Below are 23,277 nucleotides of genomic sequence, written 5' to 3'. Positions count from 1 at the left end.
AAATTGCTAAAAACTAGGTGTCTTATGGTTTGTGTGCTGGACCTCACATTTGTTTTGTTTTTTTACTATTGGTCAAATTACTTTCACTTTGACCTCTGTTTACTGAAAAAAATAAACTTCAATCTAGTTGAAAAGGTATATTTAGCCATTAGGTGGCACTATAGAACACACAATGACCATACACAGGTGACAGTCATGTGGCCATACTGGTATTATCTGCTCTGTTGCTGTTTGAACATGTATTTTTGATGATTACTGTATTCCTCTTAAATTTACAGAGTTTTACGTGCTAAGTAAAATAACCAGGTTGATTTTGATGCCAGCCACACTGACACATCCAGAGCACTGCCAAAGAGTAATTTGTTACTCTCTGCAAACATACCAAAAGGTTGAGGGTCCATTTTAATACAAAGACTTAGAAGACAGTGCTTCAGGTTCCAAAAGGATTATTTTTCCCTTGAAGCACCACTGTCAGACCCGCTACTGTCACTCAAGGCTCTCAAGATACTTCTTCCTTGTTGATCAATCTTGAAAATACTATGTCAAGCATATTTAGATACTTCTTCAGCATCCATCATAATATATCAGATCCTCACGTTTTGTGATGTCACTCATTTCGACAGATATGTCACCTATCACATGGCTGATTTCATCTTTAAAACAAACCCTTTCACAGTATTCTGTGTTGTTGTAGTATAACGGCGTATCGCGGGATCTCAGGTTCTACTTAAAGTCCAGTTTTTATCAGAGATATTCAATTTGTGCATTTTTGTTTAAAGCCATATTGTTCTACCAGATAATAAGGTACTGGTGCTCAAAATGTAAACATTTGGATATATTTAAAAATACCGTCTAGAAAAAGGTAAGATGGTAAAAGTGTGATAGGTCCTTTTCTGTCTGTAGTAAAGCCCTTTAATGAACAATACAGTGAATGTGCTGTTAATTTATTCTGCAAAGAAAGACTGGTTGTGACTGGTTTTGTGCATGTGAAAGAATACATAAAAGTGTATTGTATGTATGTTTGTTGTTCATTAGGCAAATGAATAAATGGAACTGCACCAGTCCAACTGTGGTTGTGTATCTCTTTCAGTCTACACTCTCAGAGGTGAGTTGAGTGCATTGTTTAAGGCAGAAATGCTTTACTTGTCATTCATTCCTCATCCATCACTGATAAAGGCAGTCCAAATCCCTCACACTGCAGCCTGCAGTCCAGTGTTCAGCAGGGGAAGTAGACAGAAAATGTCCTAATGATTGGGCTGCTCAGATTTTGTGCTCAAAATTTAGATCTGGCTATCTGCAACTGCTCATCAATTATTGACAGTTTTAGTTCAAACTTCAAACTGTGATCACATGATTTTGTCATGTGATATGAGATAAAGTGAGGGTTTTAAGTCTAATCTGCAGTTCACACTTGCACATACAATCAGATTCCCCCCAGGAGTATATATTATGTACGTCTGTACACAGCAACCCTGTTCATTGTCTCTGTTAGGTCCCAAGGTGATGAGGTGAGGGTGTCTGACTCCGATAACAGCCGTCACTGGTGCGGCATCTCCATGATCCCGACCGCACCCATAGACGCCAGCGGAGATGCCGACTCAGAGCCCGGAGCTACTGTCAAATCCCTTATTAAGTCCTTTGATACTGTGGGGCAGAGTGAGCACCGAGCACCTCAACACACACACACACACACACACACACACACACACAGGGAATCCCAACACAGCAGTGTAACTATAGAGTAGAACAGCTGGTGAGAGCTCCAGTGTTGATATCTGTCATTTCTCTGAAGAGAAGTGGTGGGACTGTGGGTCCTGGGCTGACCTCAGGCAGGTTGGAGGGTTTTTTCTGTTCTTGCCAGTAGAGTCATGTGTTACATAAATCTGCGACTGATGGAGGTGGTGATGAAGGTGGGGTGGGGGACAATGGCTGTTCTTGTCACATGCTCTCAGCAGCTTGTATTATAGCATATTGTAATTGTAGCAAATGAAAACATCGTCAGTGACTGTAGCATAAGTATGCAGAGCTGGTTTCTACCGCACTTCAATATAATATTGAAGTTTCAGAATTTGCCTCTGAACACATTTTGCTACAAAAATGTTCATTTAGCAAAAAGACTTTCCAAATACCTCGATGTTCAGTGTTGTGTTAACACAAGCAGCAATAACACAAATTTGACAGAAAAGAACAATTCACTTTTATGTTACAAGTCTGTCATTTAAATGAAAAATATGCACTCTTATTAGGCCTGCCTGTACTATCTAATGCTTTCCAATACAACAACTCTGCCATAACATCCATCTTTACAAAGTTTATAATGTTCAGTTTTTGGTGACATTATTGAAAATGAGTAAATTCAATGATGGACTGTGTTATATTGACAGGTATTTGTGAAATTCACCCATTTACATACAGGGGGCAGAATATTTAAAAAAACCCGTGAATATAATGCAGTCCAGTACAACACCATCACTGACCATGGGCTCAATGCTAAACATGTAATTTAACTGTTGCCTCTATGACAATGTCAACAAAGCTGAACATTTTTGGCATCATAAAAGTAGACTTAATGGCTTTATGTTGTGTTGGATTGCTTTAGGCTGTAAAGGCGTACCAAACAACTGTGGACGCTGAGAGTAATCAAATAATAAATTAACAAGATTGAGAAAATGTGACGAAAAGTGTGGATACTGTAGGCCTAACGACCGTTGGCTAAATGTTTGAATGGTATTCTCCTGGTTTTAAATCAAATAGAACAGTTCCTCATTTACAATAATTATGCTGAAGTCTAAATGTCATAATTATTCACTGATAATATCTAATATTAAAACCGGCTTTTGACTCCCTTTTGAAACCGTAATCAGTGGGTATATTATCTGGTGTTTCAGATGGACCAGGCCACACAGTTCAAATGCATTCCTCCCCAAGAAGCCCGCTGAGTGGCATCCCCGTACGCACCGCACCCGCTGCTGCTGTCCCCCCAATCCAGGTATACACCAAGATATTTTTCCTTCTAAAAAGTAAAAGAGACTTCCTAGTGAAGTGAAACCTCTTCAGGCTCTGATATGATGAGATCCGTGTTTGTGTTGTTCTTTCAGAGACAGTCATACGTAAAACCACTATCAAAGACATTGGAAAAAAGGATCAATCATGGAGAATTCTCCCATCAATATGGTACGTAACACAGATACAGTTTCAGGTGGAGGTCTTGATATTTTATTTACATGTACCTTATTTGATTTAGTAGTAACACTGGGACAAATGAATGGCCTTGCACACTGCTTTTAGGTGGACAGCCAGACAAAGTACTGCTGTGAGTCACTGCCTTTAGAAATATCAGATGTAATTATTCCCCACAGAGAGTCAAGTGAATAAGATGTGCAAACATCCGACTGCTGTTGCTTTTGAGGGTAGTTTTATGATTTGTTCTTAGAAAGCAAATACTGTGCATGTGACTGAGCACGCCTCAGCATCAGGCGTTCCAGGGCCTACCTTGATGAGCTGACTGAGAAACGTACAGTAACATGAGCATCAAAGCCCTGATCTTTAAAGCACTGAACCATTTTAGTAAAACAATTTGAAAAGTCTTCATCACTCCCCTGATCTTATTCCACTAGCTGCCTTTTCTGATTTTCTGATGAAAGTAAATTATGATTCTGATTCATTCTCTTTTTCTCTTTTACCTCCCCCCCTTTCCTGCACCCTTCACTCCCCCAGAGAAGTTGTCGGGCTGCGTGGAAGACCTTAAACCTACCAGCCTCATGAGGAAGAGCCCTTCTCTGGAGTCTGTAATCAAAACCCCCGCCTCCTTCAGCAGCCGCACAGCATCCTTCAGCTACAACCGAGGCAGCAGCAAGCTGAGGTGGGCCTGCCCAAATTATTTTGTTTGATAAGTCACTGCGAGATCATTTAGAGATGGATAATAAGGTTTCCTGCGAGCTAGTGAAATAATCTTAACTTCCCTTCCCTCGCTACAGAGTAATAAACATCCATTTAAATAATGAGTTCTCTACATGCACCATAACGTTTGGTCAGAGTCATTTAGTCTCATATTGAACTTCAAGACTGACTTTTAATAGCACAAGAAAAAAATCTTACTGTCGGTGTGAGATACTGTCATTTCAGTTTTCTCTGAACTGTTAAAAAAGTCTTACCACAAGTTTTACATTTGTTTCAAAGAAATACAACTTCAGAGTTTAGAATAGGGTACATAGATTGAGATGGCTTTTTTTTTTTCTGCAGTGGAATTATGACTCACAGGAAAAACTGTTTTAGTTCCGCGTTTTTGTAAAACATGAGTTCCCCGTGAAGATCTCTGATAACAGGTTTTGGTGTTAATGTTATTTAATGCTATAACTTATTGCACTGAAGTCCCAGATGTTTTGTGCCCATGGCTTTCACACAGGGCATGCAGTGTCCCCTTATCAGATGCTAAACAAACATGCTGTCATCTGACTGCTGGCATCATTTTCTGTACAGACCACTCCTCTCTCTGTACACACAAACATGACCAATTGTACCACTCCATTTAGTCAGACCCATGCTCAACTACAGCTGCAACAGGTTAGTGTTATCATAATGAGAAGGTAAAGTTGGTCGAAGCTACACCCTCATCTTCAACCAGCATATGACTTGTTGCCATGAATACACACTACTCTCAGTTTTCTTTATCATTTTTAAGATCCTTTATTTAAACAGGTACGGCCCATTGAGTTCACAAAATCTCATTTTCAAGGAAGCTCATGACAGTTTTTCTGGAAAAAACCTGTCTGACCAGCCTCACCTCTTCTTCCTCTGGTATCATGAATTTGTTGAGCTCGCTGCTCTTCACCATCCGTATTTTACAGTATTATTATCTGTCTGTCTAAATACTCTCACATATTGACATATTAAAGCTGGGGTCGGCAACGTTGGAGAAGCCAGCAAGAATAAACTAGATTCTGAAAGTATACACGATATATATTTATACAAGATAAAATCTCATATCCTCCCTTCAAACCTCCCTCCAAAGTCGCTTCTCCAAAACACATAAATGCACACTGCCTGACATGTTGCTGGTGGACGTGTCCATGAGAGCATGTTAGGGAGAGGAGCACAGTGCATCATTGTCAAAAAAATCACCTAACATTATCATAGTGAACGTAAACAGCGCACATGGTACATAACAACAAACAATATAACTAGTGTTAGTTCTCACAGATGCACAGCTAGCATGTTAGCATTGGGGCAGTCTCTTCAATTCTTTTTCAATTAACTGGCCCAGTCTATGCAAAATTCCCATTTTGTGTAAAGAGTGCTCGGGCTGAGTGCGTGTTGTTGGCAGGTCCGTAGCTAAACAGAAAGGTCGGCCATCCAATCATGTAACTGATGAAATTATTGGATGGCCTTATTCCAGGCCTGCAACAGCCACAGTTACCAGATTTGTTTCTTTTTTGTTAGAGTTTTGTTTAACAAATGTAACAAAAAATAGTTCTAAAATACATTACCTAGCCTAGCTATAAGTGTAAATGCTTGTCACTGTATTGCAGATCTTCATGCAGGCCTTCCCTCTCAAACAGCAGATCAGCAGCAGTACATTACCGTCTTTGGTATGGTTTTAGGATTACGATATAGCCGCTGTTATCACTGCTGATAGATGCATGCACTGTCCGCCTTTGCGATATTTGTTTGGACAGGATCTTGCTGCTTCTGGCCTTGCGGTGCCTCAAACAGAGAAATAATGAATTTAACAGCAGAGCTGCTGTGACGTGTGAAATGTTTACCATGCTCAGAGCAATGACCGTGTCTCGTGGTCTTCCCATGGCCTCAGCTTCAGCACAAACCCCAGGGAGCAGACCCTCTGAATAATACTGTAGATAAGCATTTGACCATAACACTTGATTTCTATTTTCTTGTCCCTGTGTTGTAATAGTAATAGTGCAGTCAGTGTACTGTATGTATACTATATGTAAACTTACAAGCTTGAGGCCATGGAGGTAGAAAGCTAGGAGGGAGGCTCAAACAAGATGGTGCTAAAGTTTTACATCCTGCATTTAAAGCCAGAGTCAACACTGAGCTTCACTCCAGACAAATTTTGAGCCAACTCAGAACTCTAACACTTATATACTGCAGGAAAGCTTCAATCTGGTAATGATAAAACAATGTGGAACTATTGAGTTCCCCCTGGTGATGGAAATCCTGAAATTCAGGTGCTTTTCAGAGAGGGAACATTTGGAAATTACATCGACTATGTATGAAGGTAAAGCAAAGGGATCTTATAATAAATACTTAATGGTTTCATCATAACTTGATGCAACATCTAAATTAGACAGCTCACGTGCATTATGTACAGCTTATTTCACATATGTTGTTGCGTTATATGGCAGTTTTCAGTTGTTTCCCATCTGGAGTGTGAATGGGACTGTTTACAATTTTTAACTAATCTAAAAGCAATATTTACAAAATAGTAAGCAGTAAAAATGAAAGGTCCCTGGAGCGCTCCAATGTGTTATCACATCAGTTTCAGACACGCTGAACTTATTCCTTAAGAGGATTTCCATCAGAAAAAATGCTACTTAATTGCACACAGTCTTAAACTATGAGACTAACACAACCTACATGATTACAGGATTTATGAGGCTGACTTCATGTGGACGTGAATAGTTTCATGGTGTAATCAAACTCTACACTTACCATTCCCAAGTGACACACTGTAACTGTCCCTGTGTGTGTGTTTGTGTGTGTGTGTGTGTGTGTGTGTGTGTGTGTGCGCATGTGATTGCGGTTTGTGTTTCCCTGGTGACAGTGTGGAAAGAAAGGACCCCTTGGCTGCACTGGCGAGGGAGTATGGAGGATCTAAGAGAAACGCTCTACTGAAGTGGTGCCAGAAGAAAACAGAAGGCTATCCGGTAGGGATCACAGGCCAGAGCCTGCTCTCAAATACAAGGCGGGCTCCATTCACTCTCACACCCTGCTTTTCTCTGCATCTCTGTCTGACAGTTTTATTTTAGTCTCACACTCTTCAGGTTTTCATTTAAAAGTGAGATGACAGCCCACCCCACGCCACCCCACACCCCCTTTATATTGCATTCATGCAGTATTGGTCTGACTATGCCCTCGGGTTTGGTAGTTATTTCTTTTTTTCTCCAGCCATCACTGAGGTGTTAGACTGTAGTGGCACATTACTGTGTTTGCAGACACACCATTCACTCGCCTGTCATCTCACTGGGCATATGAAGTCACTGTGGTACAGAGGTGATGGAAACAATGAAGCAAAGCACTCTGTGTTACAGGCACACTGGAATTATACATATGTGTGTGTTTTTATAGCCCTCCTTATTTTTATGCATGTCCATTTGTTTATGCATTGTTATTGTGTTGTGTCCCCATCTGTGTTGCCTGTGTCCATGGAGCCAAGTGCTGACAATCACCTGGCTTAGCTGCTCCCCTAATACCCAGTTTAAGGAGCCCATTAAGTCCAGTGGAATTAGAGATTTGCCCATGTAATCATCATGTTTATGTGCCAGCATGCCAGCTAGTTAATGCTAAAACTCTTACCACCAGGAAGACCGGTCCCAGGCTGCAAACTCTAGCTCAGGAGGGAGAGGAGTAATTTCAGCTCTGTCTGCATTCTAATAGAAGATTAATAATAGTTATAAACAGAAATGACTGTGTTTAGTGTAAGAGCATGTAGCTCTGGCTTGACCAAGTATGAAATGACACAGGTGATGATTACTGCTAAAAATAGGCCCAGCATTCCCAGTGATAAATGGTCTGAAAAAGTAGATGAGTTGATAGATCAATAGTTCCTATTTCTCAGGCACTGTGTGTACTCAACTGTAAAGTAACATGGCTTCTTTAAAATAGAAACTAGTGCATGGCAAATATTTCCAGCATGCAAATCCAAGTTTATGAAAACAAAGATTTTAAAAGGCTAAACAAAGTCAAGAAGTCTGGTATCTTCAGGCAGTTTACCTCACACCCCTCCCTGCAGTATAAACTGCCCTGGGCAAGAACACCAGCCAAGAGCCTTAAATTCAGTGGTGGAAGACACACTCAGATCCTTTACTTCAGTAAAAGTACTTATACCACACTGGAGAATGTATCAAAGCATTCATTATGCAGAATCAGCCCTTGCTGAGTGTTGTATTATTATATATTACAGGGCTACAACTAACAATTATTTTCATTGATAAATCTGTAGATTATTCTTGTGGTTAATCATTTAGACTATTTCAAGACTTTTGCTGCTGATCATTGTTCCCAGAGTCCAAGGTGACGTCTTCAAATTTCTTGATTGATCTGACCAACAGTTCAAACCCCAAAGATACTGAGTTTACTATAATATATAGTCCTCACATTTGAGAAGCTGGAACAAGAGCGCTTTCTGGCATGTTTGCTTGCTTAAAGAGTTAAATGATGAATCGATGATCAAAATTGTTCACAATTTACTTTTCTGTTCATTCATTGATCAACGTTATTATGGATTATTTGTGTTATTATAATGTTACAGTTGGTCAAGGTGGAGCTAATTTGAACTACTTTCTGACATGTTGGGTATAGTTAAATCTACAATCGTGTATTGTATTTATTTGATTGTCATATGTTTGATAGGTAAAAGTTGTTCTCTGCAACGTAAACTACTAGCTAAAGCCGTTCAATAAATGCAGAGGTCTAAAAAGTATAATATTCCCTCAGAAATGTTGTGGAGTAGAAGTATTAAGCTGCTATCAAATGAAAAACTCAAGTACAAGTTGCTCAAATTTGTACTTAAGTATCGTGCTTGAGTAAATGTGCTTAGTTACTTTCCTCCACTGCGTAAATTTAACTGGACTCCTGTTAAATAATAACTTGAATGGAATTAAAAATCTCAGTTCAGTTCAGGACAGTTGAGTCCAGCAACACGAAACCCTTAATAGAGCCTCCTTCCCATTTAACTATGTGACCTATGATCCCCCCTCACAAAGGGCTTAGCAGCAGTGTGATTATTTGCAAGTATCAGGAATGCAGTAAGAAGATTTGGCTACGAGGAGTGTTTCAGTCTGTGGCATAATCGGTCCCCTCCTGGAGTAACTGTTCTTGATCTGAGCTGCGATCCTTCCGTGTTTGTGCATTTTCTCCATGTGCACCATGTGCCTGACCTGTAATTGGATTCATTCATGGACTATTAGGCAGTTAACCTTTTAAAATATCTATTTTTAGAACAAGTGTGACTGCCCTATTCTGTGTTGCCTTGAGGGTATTTGATCATGTTGCGTGTCTATTTGCATTACTGATGAATATTTGTTTCTAGCAAACAGTTTTTTCACAGACCTGTTCAGAATAGATGTTTTGCATGTCTAAAGGGAGTATATCTGTCGATCAGACCGAGTTTCCACAGAGCATCGTAGAGCCATTTCCTGAATATTTTGAATCGTTGGCGTTTAACTTCAGTTTGTTCAGAAATATACAACAATGGCTGTTATTTGCCTCTGGAGCTTTTTCCCTTTTCTGGTGAATTCCACTATCTTGTGCAGGGATTCCTGTTCTGTCGGATGCATGGATATGTACTATTTGTTTGTGCATCTGACATATTGTGTCTGTGCATCAGTTACAGTATGTGGAGCCCAGCTGAGTGCTTTAAACCACAACATATGTGACCACAGGCTCCTGCTCAAATCTTGTTGACTTGACTTGTTGAGCTTCATATGTCTGGTGAAAGGTCAGGTCGTTATAGTGTTATGAGGCCTCCGTCCACATGGAGGCCACAAATTACAGGCCTCATATCCAGAGAGACCAGCCGGTCTCTCACACTGTTTGAAGCTCCAGGACAGCGAAGGCACAGCGATTACTACCCGAAATACAACCACATCCAGGTGGCCTGCTTTGTCTTTCTTCCTGTCCGTCCTGCTCATGTTCTGCTTTGATAAAGGTTAGTGAGGTTTAGTTTGATCAATACAGTACATCCTCATGCACTTTGCGGCCCCTCTCGTCTCTGCTGTGGACATAATTCAATGCTAATTGTCTCTTTAGTATCGAGTCACCCAGTTATAATTTATGCTTGTGCTCTTCAGGCTACATAATTAATGGTCACTTTGAAGAGGCAGCTTTGACCATCGCCATTCACTTTCCATCCTCTCTCTGTTTCCGAGCGGTGGAGTCAGGAAACAAGCTCTTATATCATGCTCATCTGCCAGCGCGGAGCCAGAAAAGCCGCTGTGTGAGACAGGGACAAAGCCGATGGGAGGGTCAGCCCCGTGCCAGTTGTTATTACAGTCCTATTGTTGGCGGACCTTTTGGTCAAACAGCAGTCTAATTAAAGTGAAACCGAAAACGGGAGCTATTGTAAGCATGCTGGGAGATTATTTGATGTTAAGGTGCAAATAGCTGCTGAGGGCACAGTAAATCTGTGCGATTATAGCTGGACACAAAGCCCTAATGCCACACTTTGCCTGTTTACTGTGATCAATAAAGGCATCAGAGACCGAGTGCTTGTAATCATCACAAAGAGATGATGAAATCAGACTGCAGTGTTGGGTGTAATGTGCTAAAAAAAAAAAAAAAACAAAGCTGAAATGAAGTTTCATCTCACCTTAATCGTTTCATATCAGGTAACATGTGGTCTTGCAAATGCATGCTTTCCTTGCTCTTTTAATGCATACAGGCGACAAGGAAAAAAACCATGATGAAAGCCGTAACCATGGTCTTCATGACTTACATCATGCATCCAGTCGAGCTGCAGCCGTGTGTGTATGTGCATGTGTGTGTGGATTTGTTGGTGTGAGCATCTTCCTTATGGACCTTGTCTCTGGACAGACTGTGGCAGCTCACACATTGAGAGGAAGAAAGGCAAAACATTGCAGTTGCCCTACATGTAAACACACACATGCACATACACACACAAGAGTAGGATCACTGTGCCATCATCACCATGGAGAAGAGCCCTTGAACCCCTGAGGGAGAATGTGGTGTGTGAAGGGGTGTGTTTAGCCACCAGCTGCCTCCATAAGCACTTAAAGACCTGACCTGTGTCAAATTCTGAGCAGAGGATGAGATGTGAACCCAGACAGGCTCAGTCACACCTCAAATGTCAGATTCTGGGAAGCGCAGATCGATCAGTGAAGACCTTAAGCTGGCTCTGCTTGACTCTGCCCTGTGGGAGAGACTGAAGGGGCCTCTCACAGGAAATTGGTATTCATGAGGGATCCTGTGCAAGTCAGTGCTGGACTGGACACAGACTTGAAACACAGGACTGCTTTTACACAACCTCTGTCACCCTGGTTTTCAAGGCAGTTTGCAAGAGCTGAGTGGAATGAGCATGCTGCTGTACGGCCGCACTCGGCCTGAGACTGGATGGTTTGTGTTTTCTATGTGTGAGTAAGTTTTTCCTGCTCTCCATCTGAAAGTCTTTACGGTGTTTGTATGGACACTGTTGGTGGGACAGCAAGAAAGCTAGATCCTTTTCATATTTAATTTTGAAGCAAAATCTCAGGTTTTTGTGTCAAAACTTTTGATGTGCGCTTTGAATCCTTCCACCTTAATTGCAGTTGTTTTTTTTTTTTTATCAGAAGTGTCAGCTTATATTCGGAAGCCAAATACCTACTTGTATCAGTGTTAAAAAAAGTCAGTTTTTGGCCTTCTTGAATGTCTGGTTTGTTGGAAAACACTCTAGACTCGTACTGTATGTTTACCAGGCCCTTTGATGTCTTAATTTAGGACAGCTCCGGACACTTTTTAAACTTTTTTTTTTTCTCAATTAACCATAGAAGCCAAACAAAAATAAATGCGCTGTTTGTTCAAGATGGGAACAATGAGCACAGGCTCTGAACATCAGGCTCAGCTGGGCCTGACAGAGCACGGCTCATCCGGCCTCGTCTGGGAAACTCACACACACACACACACACACACACACACACACACACACACACACACACACAAAGCCATTGAAGAGACAGGAATGGAACCCCATGCGAGTGTGGAATGGAGGTCAGACATCGAGGAGGGGATGAGGGTAGGAGTTCAAAGAGTAACCATTACTGTAACCTCTAATAATGAAGGATTAACGGTAACACTGCTGTGAGGCAGGTCATCAGTGTAAAATAACAGATTGCAGGTGATTAAAGTAGAGGCCTCACTCTACTGTAGTTGAAAAAAAAAACATTATTTTTTATTCCTCATATCATCAATAATCAGAATCGTTGAACAATATCTGGGTCAGGTATTGAATATAGTTTCCTCTGAGGCAGGGGGAAACCGTTAGCCGAGCTCCTCACAACACAGTGATCAAATATACAAAGACAAAAACTTAAAAGAGTGACAAGCAAAACAGTGGCACAGCTTTGTATAGTTCTGATTGGCTCATGGATGTGCTGTTATAAATTGAAATGATATTTTAAATAGCGAAGAGTGACATTAGTGTGCCATACTTATGGACAACATGGCATCATTTTACACCAGAGCTGTTAATAGATCGTCAGTGAAGGGATAGTACCAAGCAGAGGAGGTTTTATGAGATCTTCCAGTGCAATGATGGACGGTAATCAGAATCTCTTTATATAATATTAATGCAGGCTAACTCTTATGTTATTGTCAGGTAGGTGAACATGTTCAATCAAAGGCTGATCTATCATAGCTTATCGGTGTAGTTGACCTGTGTGCTCTTGTGCCCTCGCCGTTCTTTATCCCGTCCTGTGTGGAGAATAGGTCCGTTACATCTTAATCTGTGGAGTGCAGCTCTCCCAGGCTCCACCAGCTCTGTGACCTTCCCTGTTGCCCGGTCTTTATCTCCACAGTCCCGCCTGCCTGGGCTCTCAGCCTGTCATTGCTCATGACTATGATTCATTGCAAGGTACATTAGGGTGTTCTCCCCCTCTCCCTCTCTGTCTGTATCTTTGTCCCTCCATGTCAAACTTTCTTTTCTCTTTTTTGTCGTGTGTTTATTCTCTTCTCTATTTTTTGTTTCTTTTTCACGTGTTGTTCATCTTCTTGTTGCCCACAAGAAGTGGAGGCGAGGTCGAGAGACTCTGCGGCAGGAAATATGCTGAGACTAGCTCATCAGTCTCTCAGGCTTGATGTCTCCCCCCCTTAGACGGATGGCTTTTTAACAAATTGTGTGTGCATCTGCCTGTGTGTGTTTGCCACAGTCACAATTATCTTCCCTCCCTGCCTGCTCGCTGCATGTTGCATTCTGCTTTACATTTCTGATCTGTGAGTAAGAGCTCAATATTGCAATAATGGCATGTGGACATGTGGATATGACACCAGTCCAAGGAGCATTTCCATGTGGCAGCAGAGAGCACACACTTACCTTCTGTAGCTGCACACAGTGTTAATCTGCTGTCAGTGTGAAGTTTAGTGCCTGGCCCATGTCCAGCTCATCTGTGAATTCAATTTCTGAATGGTTTGCAGGAGAGGATATGCTGTCCGGGCTGGATGTGACATGTCCTTGGCCTTTAATGTCCGCTGCAGCTGAAGCACTTTCAACATTAGTTGCCAATATTTGCTGCCTGCTTTTTGTGTCTGGGACTCATTGAAGTAGCATGAGGCCATTCTCCATAAGAATACTTGTGACATGCCTGTATCTGTATTTTGTTACCTCACCTGTATTGATTCGTAAATTAACTATTGATGTTACCATGGATCTTATGTGTTTTCTAAAGAGTCAGACTAAAGCAAATATACACGGATCAACTTGACGTTCTCTCTTTTTTCCCTCTGTTCAGTCCTCCCTCTGTAAAAGCCCCTGCTTCTCTCTCATACTCTCTTTCTCTGAGCCCTAAAAAGCGACGGCTCTGCCTTTTGTGCCGAGCGAGACGCTTCCTGTCGCTTGATGCTGTGTTTGCTTTTCTGAGCCGGCTCCCAGAGAGCTGTTGTTGTCCGCTGCTGTTTTAGCATCCGTGCCTCTCCCTCTCTTTCTACCCTGAGCGAACCCCCCTCACCCTCAACCCCTTTTCTCTCCCACCCTGACCTCAAACACACCTTCATGCCCTGGATTAGGACTTGTGTCCTTGTGTTCTCCTCAGACCACCCCAACACCCAGACACACACTCTCACACACATGCACAAACTGCCCTTTGCACCCTCTCTTATCAGCTTGTTTATTAATGTCTATCTTGGGCTCGGAGTCTCTGGGGTGGGGGGTCTGACCAACCCTCTATCACTGCCTCTGTGGGTGTGTGTGTGTGTATGTGTGTGTGCACACACACAGTGCTGCTGAGCCAGCTAAGAGAGAGAAGGGGGGAGGTATGAGAGGAATGTGGGCTGACATGACTGCACAGGTCTGCCCTCCAGACATAATAGACAGGCAGTGACTGATGGAGAGGACACCCGTGCATCCAAAGACTCTTTCTCTGTTAGACCATCAAAGCCTGTGGATGGAACTTAGATTACCTGAATGCAATCTGCAGAATAGAAATCACTCTCTGGAGTGATGTAGAACTGCTCTCAATTAATAGTGCATGCTGAATAGTATCAAAGTGGTTTTTAGAGTATATCATGAAAGCAAGTTTTTACTTGTCAATATGTTTGAATCTTTGGGTTTCCCTATGATGATCACAGGTGAATGTGAGTGATTAGGTCATTCTTGATCACACACAGCCTGAAAGCCTGAACCCAGGGCTAAGCGTCCCATATAGCTTCATTCAGATGAAGCAGCTGCTCCTTCAGATCCCACTGTGACCACAAATGCTTGTTGGCTTTCCCTCATCACTCAAGTTGGACAACTATCGCTGGCTACACTTTTCTAACTCAGATTTTATTTAGTATTTTAACTTTCAGATTTAGGGTGATTAAGCTCATTAAATATTTCTGTAAATTTGTATAAACAACATATTACATCATGTAACAAAATATGATAATTAGTAGCATTTAACAAGACTCAGTCAGCCCGTGAGTTTAAATGTCAACATCAGCATCAGCAACATTTAACAGGTGTAAGGTTTACCACATTCTCCATGGTAGTTTAGCTTATTAGCCTTCTAACACTTGATAATTAGCTCTAAACTTTAGGTGTGACTGTGGATGATGGGAGTATGGCAAGTATTGGACAAATAGAGATTTTGACCTCCTGATCCTGCTAGATGAAGATTCAGGGGATCGCCAAAGTTATTTCAGTTCGACCAGTGGGGATTTTGAATGTACCAAAATTTCATGATAGTCAAACATCATCAAACAGCTGTTGAGAGATTTAAGTAAAAACAATGTAAATCACTGACGGCACTAAAGACAAAGACCAGAGATAGTAGGATTCGTCCTATGATGACCATGAATGTTTGTGTGTGTCAGTGTGAGAACAGTAAAAAAAACAGGCCACCTTTTGCTGTTGAGGCAGGACGTGTATCAGCTCCATAGTCGCCTTCTCTCCTACACTTTGCCTGCCTCTCACCTTGAAACTACATCTCGTTTTATACTGAGGTACCTGGCATCCATAATGCCAAAGCAGACGAATGAAGGCAATCGATATAACAAATTTGTTAACAGTTTTCAGGAGCTCAGGGGATATTCATTACTGCATTGACTTAGAGCTGTGGTTGTTAATTCTTATCCTCAGGACCTGGAGTTCTGCTGTTTTCCTGTCCTATCAGGTAGTTAATTACATTCACATGGTGTCGCACATATGGATCGGTCACTGGTTAAAATGAAAATTAGCAGGGCTCTTGTCCTCGGGGCTTGGATTAAAGATCACTGGCTTAGGGCAAGAGTAAACAAACACCCGGCTGCACATCCAATCTTCAGCATCTCCCTAGACCTGATGCTGTGTGTACAGACATTGATGTGCCCAGATATATTTAATGCAGGGCTTTATCTCAGATAAAGAACAAAAAACACTGTATCTGGCCTTGTGCGTATTTCTCATGCTGTCAGGAGGTGGTGGTGGCAGCGGAGATGTCCACTCTCACCAGACACATCTGTGGTCCAGTATGCCAACACTGCACTGATACAGAGCCAGTCAATGACAATCACTGCTGCCAAATACACACATGGCTATCACAGCCACAACACATAAAAACACCCAGTCACAACAGACGTGATGCATGATATAAGCTATGGTCTCTTCATGCACTGATCATTTTAACACTATCTGGAAATTTCTTGTTATACCTTGTGTTATAATATGATATGTTGTTACACACTAAACACTAAATGTTTTACTGTCATGGCACTGTGATGCTTTATCAAACAAAATGAAAGCATGTCTGCTTTTTGGGCTCTTTGAGTATTTCCAGCTGGGCTCGATGGACCTGGATCAGAATATCGTAACCTTCTCAGGTTCAGTGTGTAAATGGGCGTATGTATCGGAGGGCTTTGAAGCAGACACATAGCCATGACTCAGGAGAGTCTCCCTGGCTGTGATTCCCAAAGTTCACAAAAGGAAGACAAGTGGAAGACACTGGAAATAACTTATCCATCCAACGGGGACCCTGCGTCGCCAAACAATGGCCCGGAGGAAGTCTTTCCCCCGAGCGCTCTACGCTTATCAGGCCCTGAATATGCTGTGTAGGGTGAATGAGGTGACGATGCTCAGTGGATCGCACACACACACAAGAACACAACAGGCTGGACGTGCTGCTATGCACGTTCTTCACCCAGAGGAGAGATCAGAGAGAGAATCAGAGGCTTAAATGGGATCAAAGAAGAAGATCCTCCGAAGGAAACATGATCAGGCATTAATGGACGCTGGTCAGCGCATAATATCATTACATGTTCATTTTCATGTTGTTTCCTGGGGCCCCAGGACTAAATGGTGTTTTTCATGGCCTGTTCATGTTGTCAAGAGGCTACTTCTTCCGCATAAATTCTGGCCAATTCATGATCATTATCACTGTGTGCTGTTAACATTAGCTTGTTTGTGACTTGTCTGTTTTTCTTTTCTTTGCCTGCTCTTCCTTTCTCTGCAGAATATTGATGTGACCAACTTCAGCAGCAGTTGGAGTGACGGCCTGGCTTTCTGTGCCCTGTTGCACACATATCTGCCAGCCCACATCCCGTACCAGGAACTCATCAGTCAAGATAAGGTAGAAAGCTACAGGAACACACACACACACACACACACACACACACTACTAATCAGTCTCACATCACATCTCACATTAGCCACAGTCTTCACAGGTAGGTCTGAGCCTCACCAGCAGGTAATAATTGCAACCTAACGACCGAAGTCAAACACACATATACAACAGGTTTTATGCACACAGTTCCTCTCCTCGCGCCATTACATTTATTCTCTCCTCCCACACATTATCCCCAACCCCCCTACCCAAATGCCAACTCACTTACATATTTGGAGTCAGTCATCAGTTGGCCGTGACCCACACATACTTGTGTGTAGAGCAAACAAACTGCATGTTCAGTTTCTTGCTGTCCCCTCTCCGACTTGTAGATTTGTGTCTCCAGAAAACGCTGCACACAAAGCCACAGTAATTTGTTTGTGGAAAATGTGGACCTGTAAACCGTGAAATTGGTCTGCTTATACAGTGTAGGTCTGAAAAGATGCATGTTTGCCAAGAGGAAAGTAAAATCTCTGTAATGCTTTGAAGCCATTTTTCTAGGAGTCATTTTTTCCATCATTAAGCTGCACATGCCAGACTTCCTTTATGAAGCTGTGTACATTTTATAGGTCTGCCATTTTGTCCACACAGCATTAAAAGACAGCCGGAAAATGAATTATGAATGCAGCGTTTGTGCAGGCATACTGTAAGTGGTCCGTAGCACGGGGCAGCAGCGGCTGCATAGCTCGTTGACAGCTCTGTAATGTGGACATGCAGGTGGTATACTGTAACATTTGCTTTGCAAACAATATGGTTCCTCTCTGGGGACTGCAGATCTTTCAGCCTGCAGCAACATTTAAGCCATTGAGAAACACCTCCAACCTGGCCTGGCACATGCAATGTGACAAATTAGTCATGTAGGCGTGTGTGCGTGGTCTTGTCGGTATGAATGTGTAACATTGAGCTGATGACAGAGACACTGTGCAGCCCATCTCTCTGAATAATTCAATAGACACGTGTTGTCTTTAATAATTCTTGCTGAGTGACTTTCCCTGAGGCCCAAACACCCAACCTCCTCCCAGTGTAATCTGCCCTTCCAATAATCCCATTACTGCCCTCCTTCGCTGGATGTTTTAAGAAAACAAGGTTATAGGTGGACGTATATTTTAGGTGAAAAGGGGGAAATGTTTTTCTCTCACGTAGCAGTCTACAGCTGTAGAACTATGTGGAAAGAATTCATGATTTACTCACTGATTATCCCAGCTGTGCTCATGTCTAGAGGCAGGTAATATGACAGTTCGAGTGCTTGTGAGAGGCGCGATTAATGACTCAAGGACCTGAACTCTCAGACGGTAGCAAAAATGGAACTTGAGCTCGAGAGATGGAAAGATATCATGTCGGTGAGTTCAGGCTTCTATCAACAGTGCTCTCTTACGAAGACAGTTTGTATTTCACTTTCAAGTTTTATACATACAAAACTCCACAGTTTCATTAGGAGTGTTCGGCTCAATCTATGGGGATTTAGTTCATGGGGCTGTTGATTAGTCTGTCTCTTTTACACAGAGATTTTCTCCAGTCCACTTTTCAATCAAACATCAGGGATAATATATTACACTGAAATGCTCACACAAATAAGCTAAGGCTTACATATGTTTTAGGCTGTCCCTCTGGTGTTTGTAAGGCTTTAGACATGTATTTGTGGGCTTACTGTTGCTGTTTGAACCCCCATGTGTGGTGTTGCGGGGCGACGGGGTGCGGGGAGCATCACAGTGTCTCAACACCCAATGGTTTGTTTTTCTTCAGGTCCGGAATCTGACCCTGGCTTTCCAGGCTGCTGAGAGCATTGGCATCAAACCCTCCCTGGTGAGATGATTTGCCACAGACCACACACATACACACACACTCTCACTTTGATAACACAGAGGGATCTTTTGATTAGACCAACTAGAAAACAGTACTCTTTGATTTGCCGTTTTTCCGCCTGACGGTCTTGTGCTTAACTCAGTAAATCAGTTACTGATGGATTGTCTCAAAGCTGGTGTTCCAGCTCTGTGCACTGGAATTCTTTACATCAGGAGAAAAAATAATCTAATGCATAATTTTTGGTTATCTTAGTTGGTTTGTGCACAGATTAGCAGCTTTCCTCAGAAACGGGTGAGTAACAACCAGCTGTTCCATTGAAATGTTTAGACTTTGTGAGAACCCCCCCCCAATGTTTTGCCATGTTGTAAACACCCAACAAGCCCTAATCACCTGCATATTTATATTAAGTGCTTACGGTAGCAAATCTGCAGTGAACTTATAGTAGTAGTTGGACATTTTGGCAAATGCACTCATTCACATTCTTACAGAGAGTCAGATTATAAATAGATGTCGCTCCCATATGTGTCTGTTAAATATGAAGCTGGACACCGTTAGCTTCACTTAGCATAAAGACCGGAAGCAGGGCTAACATCTAGCTTGACTCTATCCACAAACTGAAGTCATTGTTTATTAAAAGCTGAAGGACCTCTTACAGGCTCGGCTAATCTTCTTCATCAGGACTGCGTGGGTGTTGTTTGATCATATTTGACTGACAGCTGCGCGGCAACATTAGCAAACAACCTCAAAGCTCTCATCGCATTTTGACTGAAATGTTTAGACTAAACCCAGATTAGTGCAGGGAAGTGCGTGACATCACCTTTTTTCCAAGTGAGCCCCCGCCCACTTCAAACCGCTGCCACAGACAGAAACACAAATTCACAAATCTGTCTTGTGAAACAACCAAAAGTGTTAAAACCTGTCTGGTTAGAAAATGATGTGTTCTTGTAAGATCCCATCGTTCATATTTGTTTAAAACAGTCACTTCACTGCCTACAGGTCACAGAGCAGGAGCTGTTCACACACGCTCTCAGCCTTTATGCTCTTGTGCTTGGTTTTTACTGTGTCTGAAAGAGCCAGCTGGACAGCAGCAAGGAAGTGCCTTAGGTTTAAAGTTTTCACTGAGACCAAAGTTCATGCTGTCATGTTATCTTATTAATTCTCCATTACGTGCTTGTGGCTGCAAGACTGGATTGCAAACTTGTTCCCATGTCAGTAACTTAAAAACTATAAACAAATAAATTACTGCAACTACCACTGACTCTCCCTAGCCTCTGCAGACAGACTTCCATACTTTGCTTCCAACTCCGTCTGTCTCTGCTGCATAAACAAAACCCTGAGACACAGCCCAGAGAATAGCTGAGCCTCCTCCCGATCGGAGGTTGAGACATCGTGGAGGTGACTGCACTGAAGCTCCTGTGTAAATCTGAGCTAACGGACGCTGCTGTGACGCCGGGCCGATGCAGAGTCATGTGAAAGTCTTTGCTGTCTGACTCATCACTGTGAGCCAGGGTTTGTCTCTGAGTGGCCAACTGAAGCCTGGTCAGAGTCTTGAGAAGAGTCTCAAACTACTGTAGATAACAGCTTTTCTCAGTAATAAAGTCACATATCCTTTACAGCTAACTGAATAAACTCCTGTCATGCAAACACCAGCTTCAACAGTCTGTTCAAAGGCTCACAGCGAGCACTGCAGTGTAACAATAATAAAAGCCGTAAGAAGGAAATGAATGTACACTAAAACCATGTGAACGAGGAACTGTTAGCAAATGACAAATAAACTGTATTCTCCTCTGACACCTCACTGTCCAGCCAAACACTCAGATGTCTGACAGTTGGATGTGTTTTGAAAAATGATGGAGGAGTAGTGTCTGTAGACTGCATTAACATTTGAGGATCAAGTCATGGATTTATTGGAAAAATTCATCTGTTATCAATTCTTTTTATGACACCACAAAAAATCACTGAAACCTATGAAATGTTTGCAGTGTGTTTGAAAGGGTGGTGGCATGTGAGGATTTACACGATGAGCACGTCAATGGACACATCTGAGAGCAGTACAGACACTGTTGTGAAGAACGAACGATAGATTTTTTTTAGAGCTGCACCCACAATACATTGCTTTCATTTGACAATTGTGCCAAAACATCTGAATAAAGTGAAAAAAAGAGTGGATGGCGGATGCAAATGACGGCATGATTTTGGCTTGTAAAATCAAGATTCAAGATTGTCTTTATTGTCACTGAGCACAACATGTCAATAAAATTTGTATTGCAACCCCCATGTTAGAAACAAGAAGAAAGATTAGAAAGTAATAGTAAAATAAAGATACTAGAATAAAATAAACTAACATGCAGATAAAAAATATGCGTGAGAGTAATAAAAATATACCAGAAATGAGAATATACTAAGACAATAAGAATATACTCAAACAATAAACAATAAAATATACCAGCAGCATAATATATACCAACAGAGCAGCTGAAATATACTAGAATGTATATACTGAGTGCAAATGGCTGACCATTTAGTTAAGCGTGTGTGTACCTAAATGTTAAGTACACAGAAGGTGCAGATGGAGGTGGAGGTGAAGGTGGACAAAGTGCAGTGTGCAGTGGCTCATAGTCCTCACAGTCTCTCACTCCAGTGAGGGGCTGCTGGGGGTGATAGCTCTAATCATGTCATGTCATAATCATGTGTGTGCAATGTGATGATACTTCATATGTATGGCATTTGGTGGACACGCTTATCAAGAGTGACTCCATGATAACACTGCCCACCATTTATGATCACACGGAGCTGTCATTGCAGAATACATGAAATATTTACATGAACAACATTGGATCACTGAGCGTCTGAGTTGTGTGATTTTCCTGATGGTGCTGCTGTTTGTAAAGCTCACAACGATTTAAAGCTGTGAAACAGTGTAACTCCTGCACCTGGCTTCTAAAGCCTTGTTCTTTCTGTTCCAAACAGGACATCGAGGAGCTGATGAAGACGGACAGGCCAGACTGGCAGAGCGTCATGCTGTACGTCTCCCAGATCTACAAGTACTTTGAGACCTGACCAGCGAGGAAGGAGGAGCTGGAGACCGATGGGTTGGAGGCACTGCAGCACTTTCCTGTCACCATCTGTCAAGCACTACATTCCCTTTTCCGGACAGACCGAGCGCTGCCACCTCAGCCCGTCTCCTGCTCGCCGTAACGTGACAGAGGAATTTAAAACAGTCATGGAGCCACAGTCAGGAAACACATCACCGGTTTGAACATGTGCCAAATCTTCTGCCGAAACACAACTTATACCAGACTATCTATGCATGGTTAAAATGGAGCCTCGTGTCTGAGTGTGCAGTGTGACGTCTCCTCTCACTGAACGACCTGCAGTCATGAGGGAACCAGCGTTGACCAAACTTCTGGTCAGTTTTGGCCCTGTTTGCTTTAAAGAATCGACTGAGTGCTTAATGTGAACCAGCTGGAGCCCAGCAGAAAATATTTTGGCAGGTCTGAGTTGAACTGAAGCTTTTATATTTTCCACCTTTAATTGTGTGTGTCCCTAAAGATACTATAGAAATAAGACAACCCCTAGCTGCCATCTGTGACACCACACTAAGACGATTTAACACTATGAGAGTTGCTGAATAGTTTTGTAGAAATATTTTTCTGGAAACAGATTGATCTCTATGTTTGCAGTGTTAAGGACTGGCTGAATCAAACCATCGTACTTTGCCCTCCTGTGTGTGTTTCTTCACGTTTTCCATCAGGACTCTCTCAACAGCTACGGTACTGCAGCTGCTTTGCAAAATATCCAGAAGTATTTTGCATGCCGTGTCAAATTATGAAGAGAGAAGGTTACTTTTACATGTACGAGTTGAGGCACAACACTTCCTCTGTGGTAATGATTTAGACAAGCCTTTATTTGCAGATGCTTTATGTTTTGGAAGATAAAAAGTGTTATTTATTTCTTTACAAGCATCCTGAGAAGTGAGATTGGGGACAGAAACATATGCAGTTTTCTATTTACGGATGTCAGATTTGGAGGCCTGTTGGATTGGTATTACTCAATAAAGGATTGTAAAGTTTTATATTCAATCGCTCACTTTTTTAAAATCATTCTTCACGTTGTGTTTTGACAGTTGGGACACTCCTTTCTTCCAGCTATCATGTGAAAGCACAAACTGCTTTTCCACTGTGCCCATTAAAGCTCTGCGCCAGGGCTTTAAAACGTTTGGGTATGTGGGAAACTGAGTGGAAATGCATTTCATCAGCCCGTGAAGTAACACCGGAGCATCTAAATACAATACAAAATAGGCCCGAAGAGATTTAAAAATGAATCAATTAAACGCTCGGACAAACAAACATTATGGGATGTGTTTGGTAAATAGACCGGACATGTGTGGCCGCTTAGTGACCGTCATAAGATGTAAGCTCCTAATCATTTCTATTTTAAGAAAAAGCCTCTCTTCTCTTTAAAACTGATG

At 42.1% G+C, this 23,277-nt stretch overlaps 1 protein-coding gene across 5 annotated transcripts in view; it reads left to right on the top strand.

The window, feature by feature from the left end:
- specc1 (sperm antigen with calponin homology and coiled-coil domains 1) overlaps positions 1–22,881 on the top strand; it is a 69,693-nt gene extending 46,812 nt beyond the window's left edge. For all 5 annotated transcript variants that reach the window (XM_041951799.1, XM_041951800.1, XM_041951801.1 and 2 more), the window contains 8 exons: positions 1,493–1,656; positions 2,889–2,989; positions 3,099–3,174; positions 3,718–3,862; positions 6,785–6,887; positions 16,854–16,970; positions 18,747–18,806; positions 21,777–22,881. In XM_041951799.1, the coding sequence (XP_041807733.1) occupies positions 1,493–1,656; positions 2,889–2,989; positions 3,099–3,174; positions 3,718–3,862; positions 6,785–6,887; positions 16,854–16,970; positions 18,747–18,806; positions 21,777–21,866 (856 nt within the window). In that variant the 3' untranslated portion in view covers positions 21,867–22,881. The remainder of the gene's footprint in view (positions 1–1,492; positions 1,657–2,888; positions 2,990–3,098; positions 3,175–3,717; positions 3,863–6,784; positions 6,888–16,853; positions 16,971–18,746; positions 18,807–21,776) is intronic.
- Positions 22,882–23,277: the final 396 nt, after the last annotated feature.

Source organism: Chelmon rostratus, chromosome 14, assembly GCF_017976325.1.
Source record: "Chelmon rostratus isolate fCheRos1 chromosome 14, fCheRos1.pri, whole genome shotgun sequence".
NCBI classification, from domain to species: Eukaryota; Metazoa; Chordata; class Actinopteri; order Chaetodontiformes; family Chaetodontidae; genus Chelmon; species Chelmon rostratus.
Note: the sequence above shows the minus strand (reverse complement) of the source record. Positions and strands in the feature narration are given on the sequence as shown.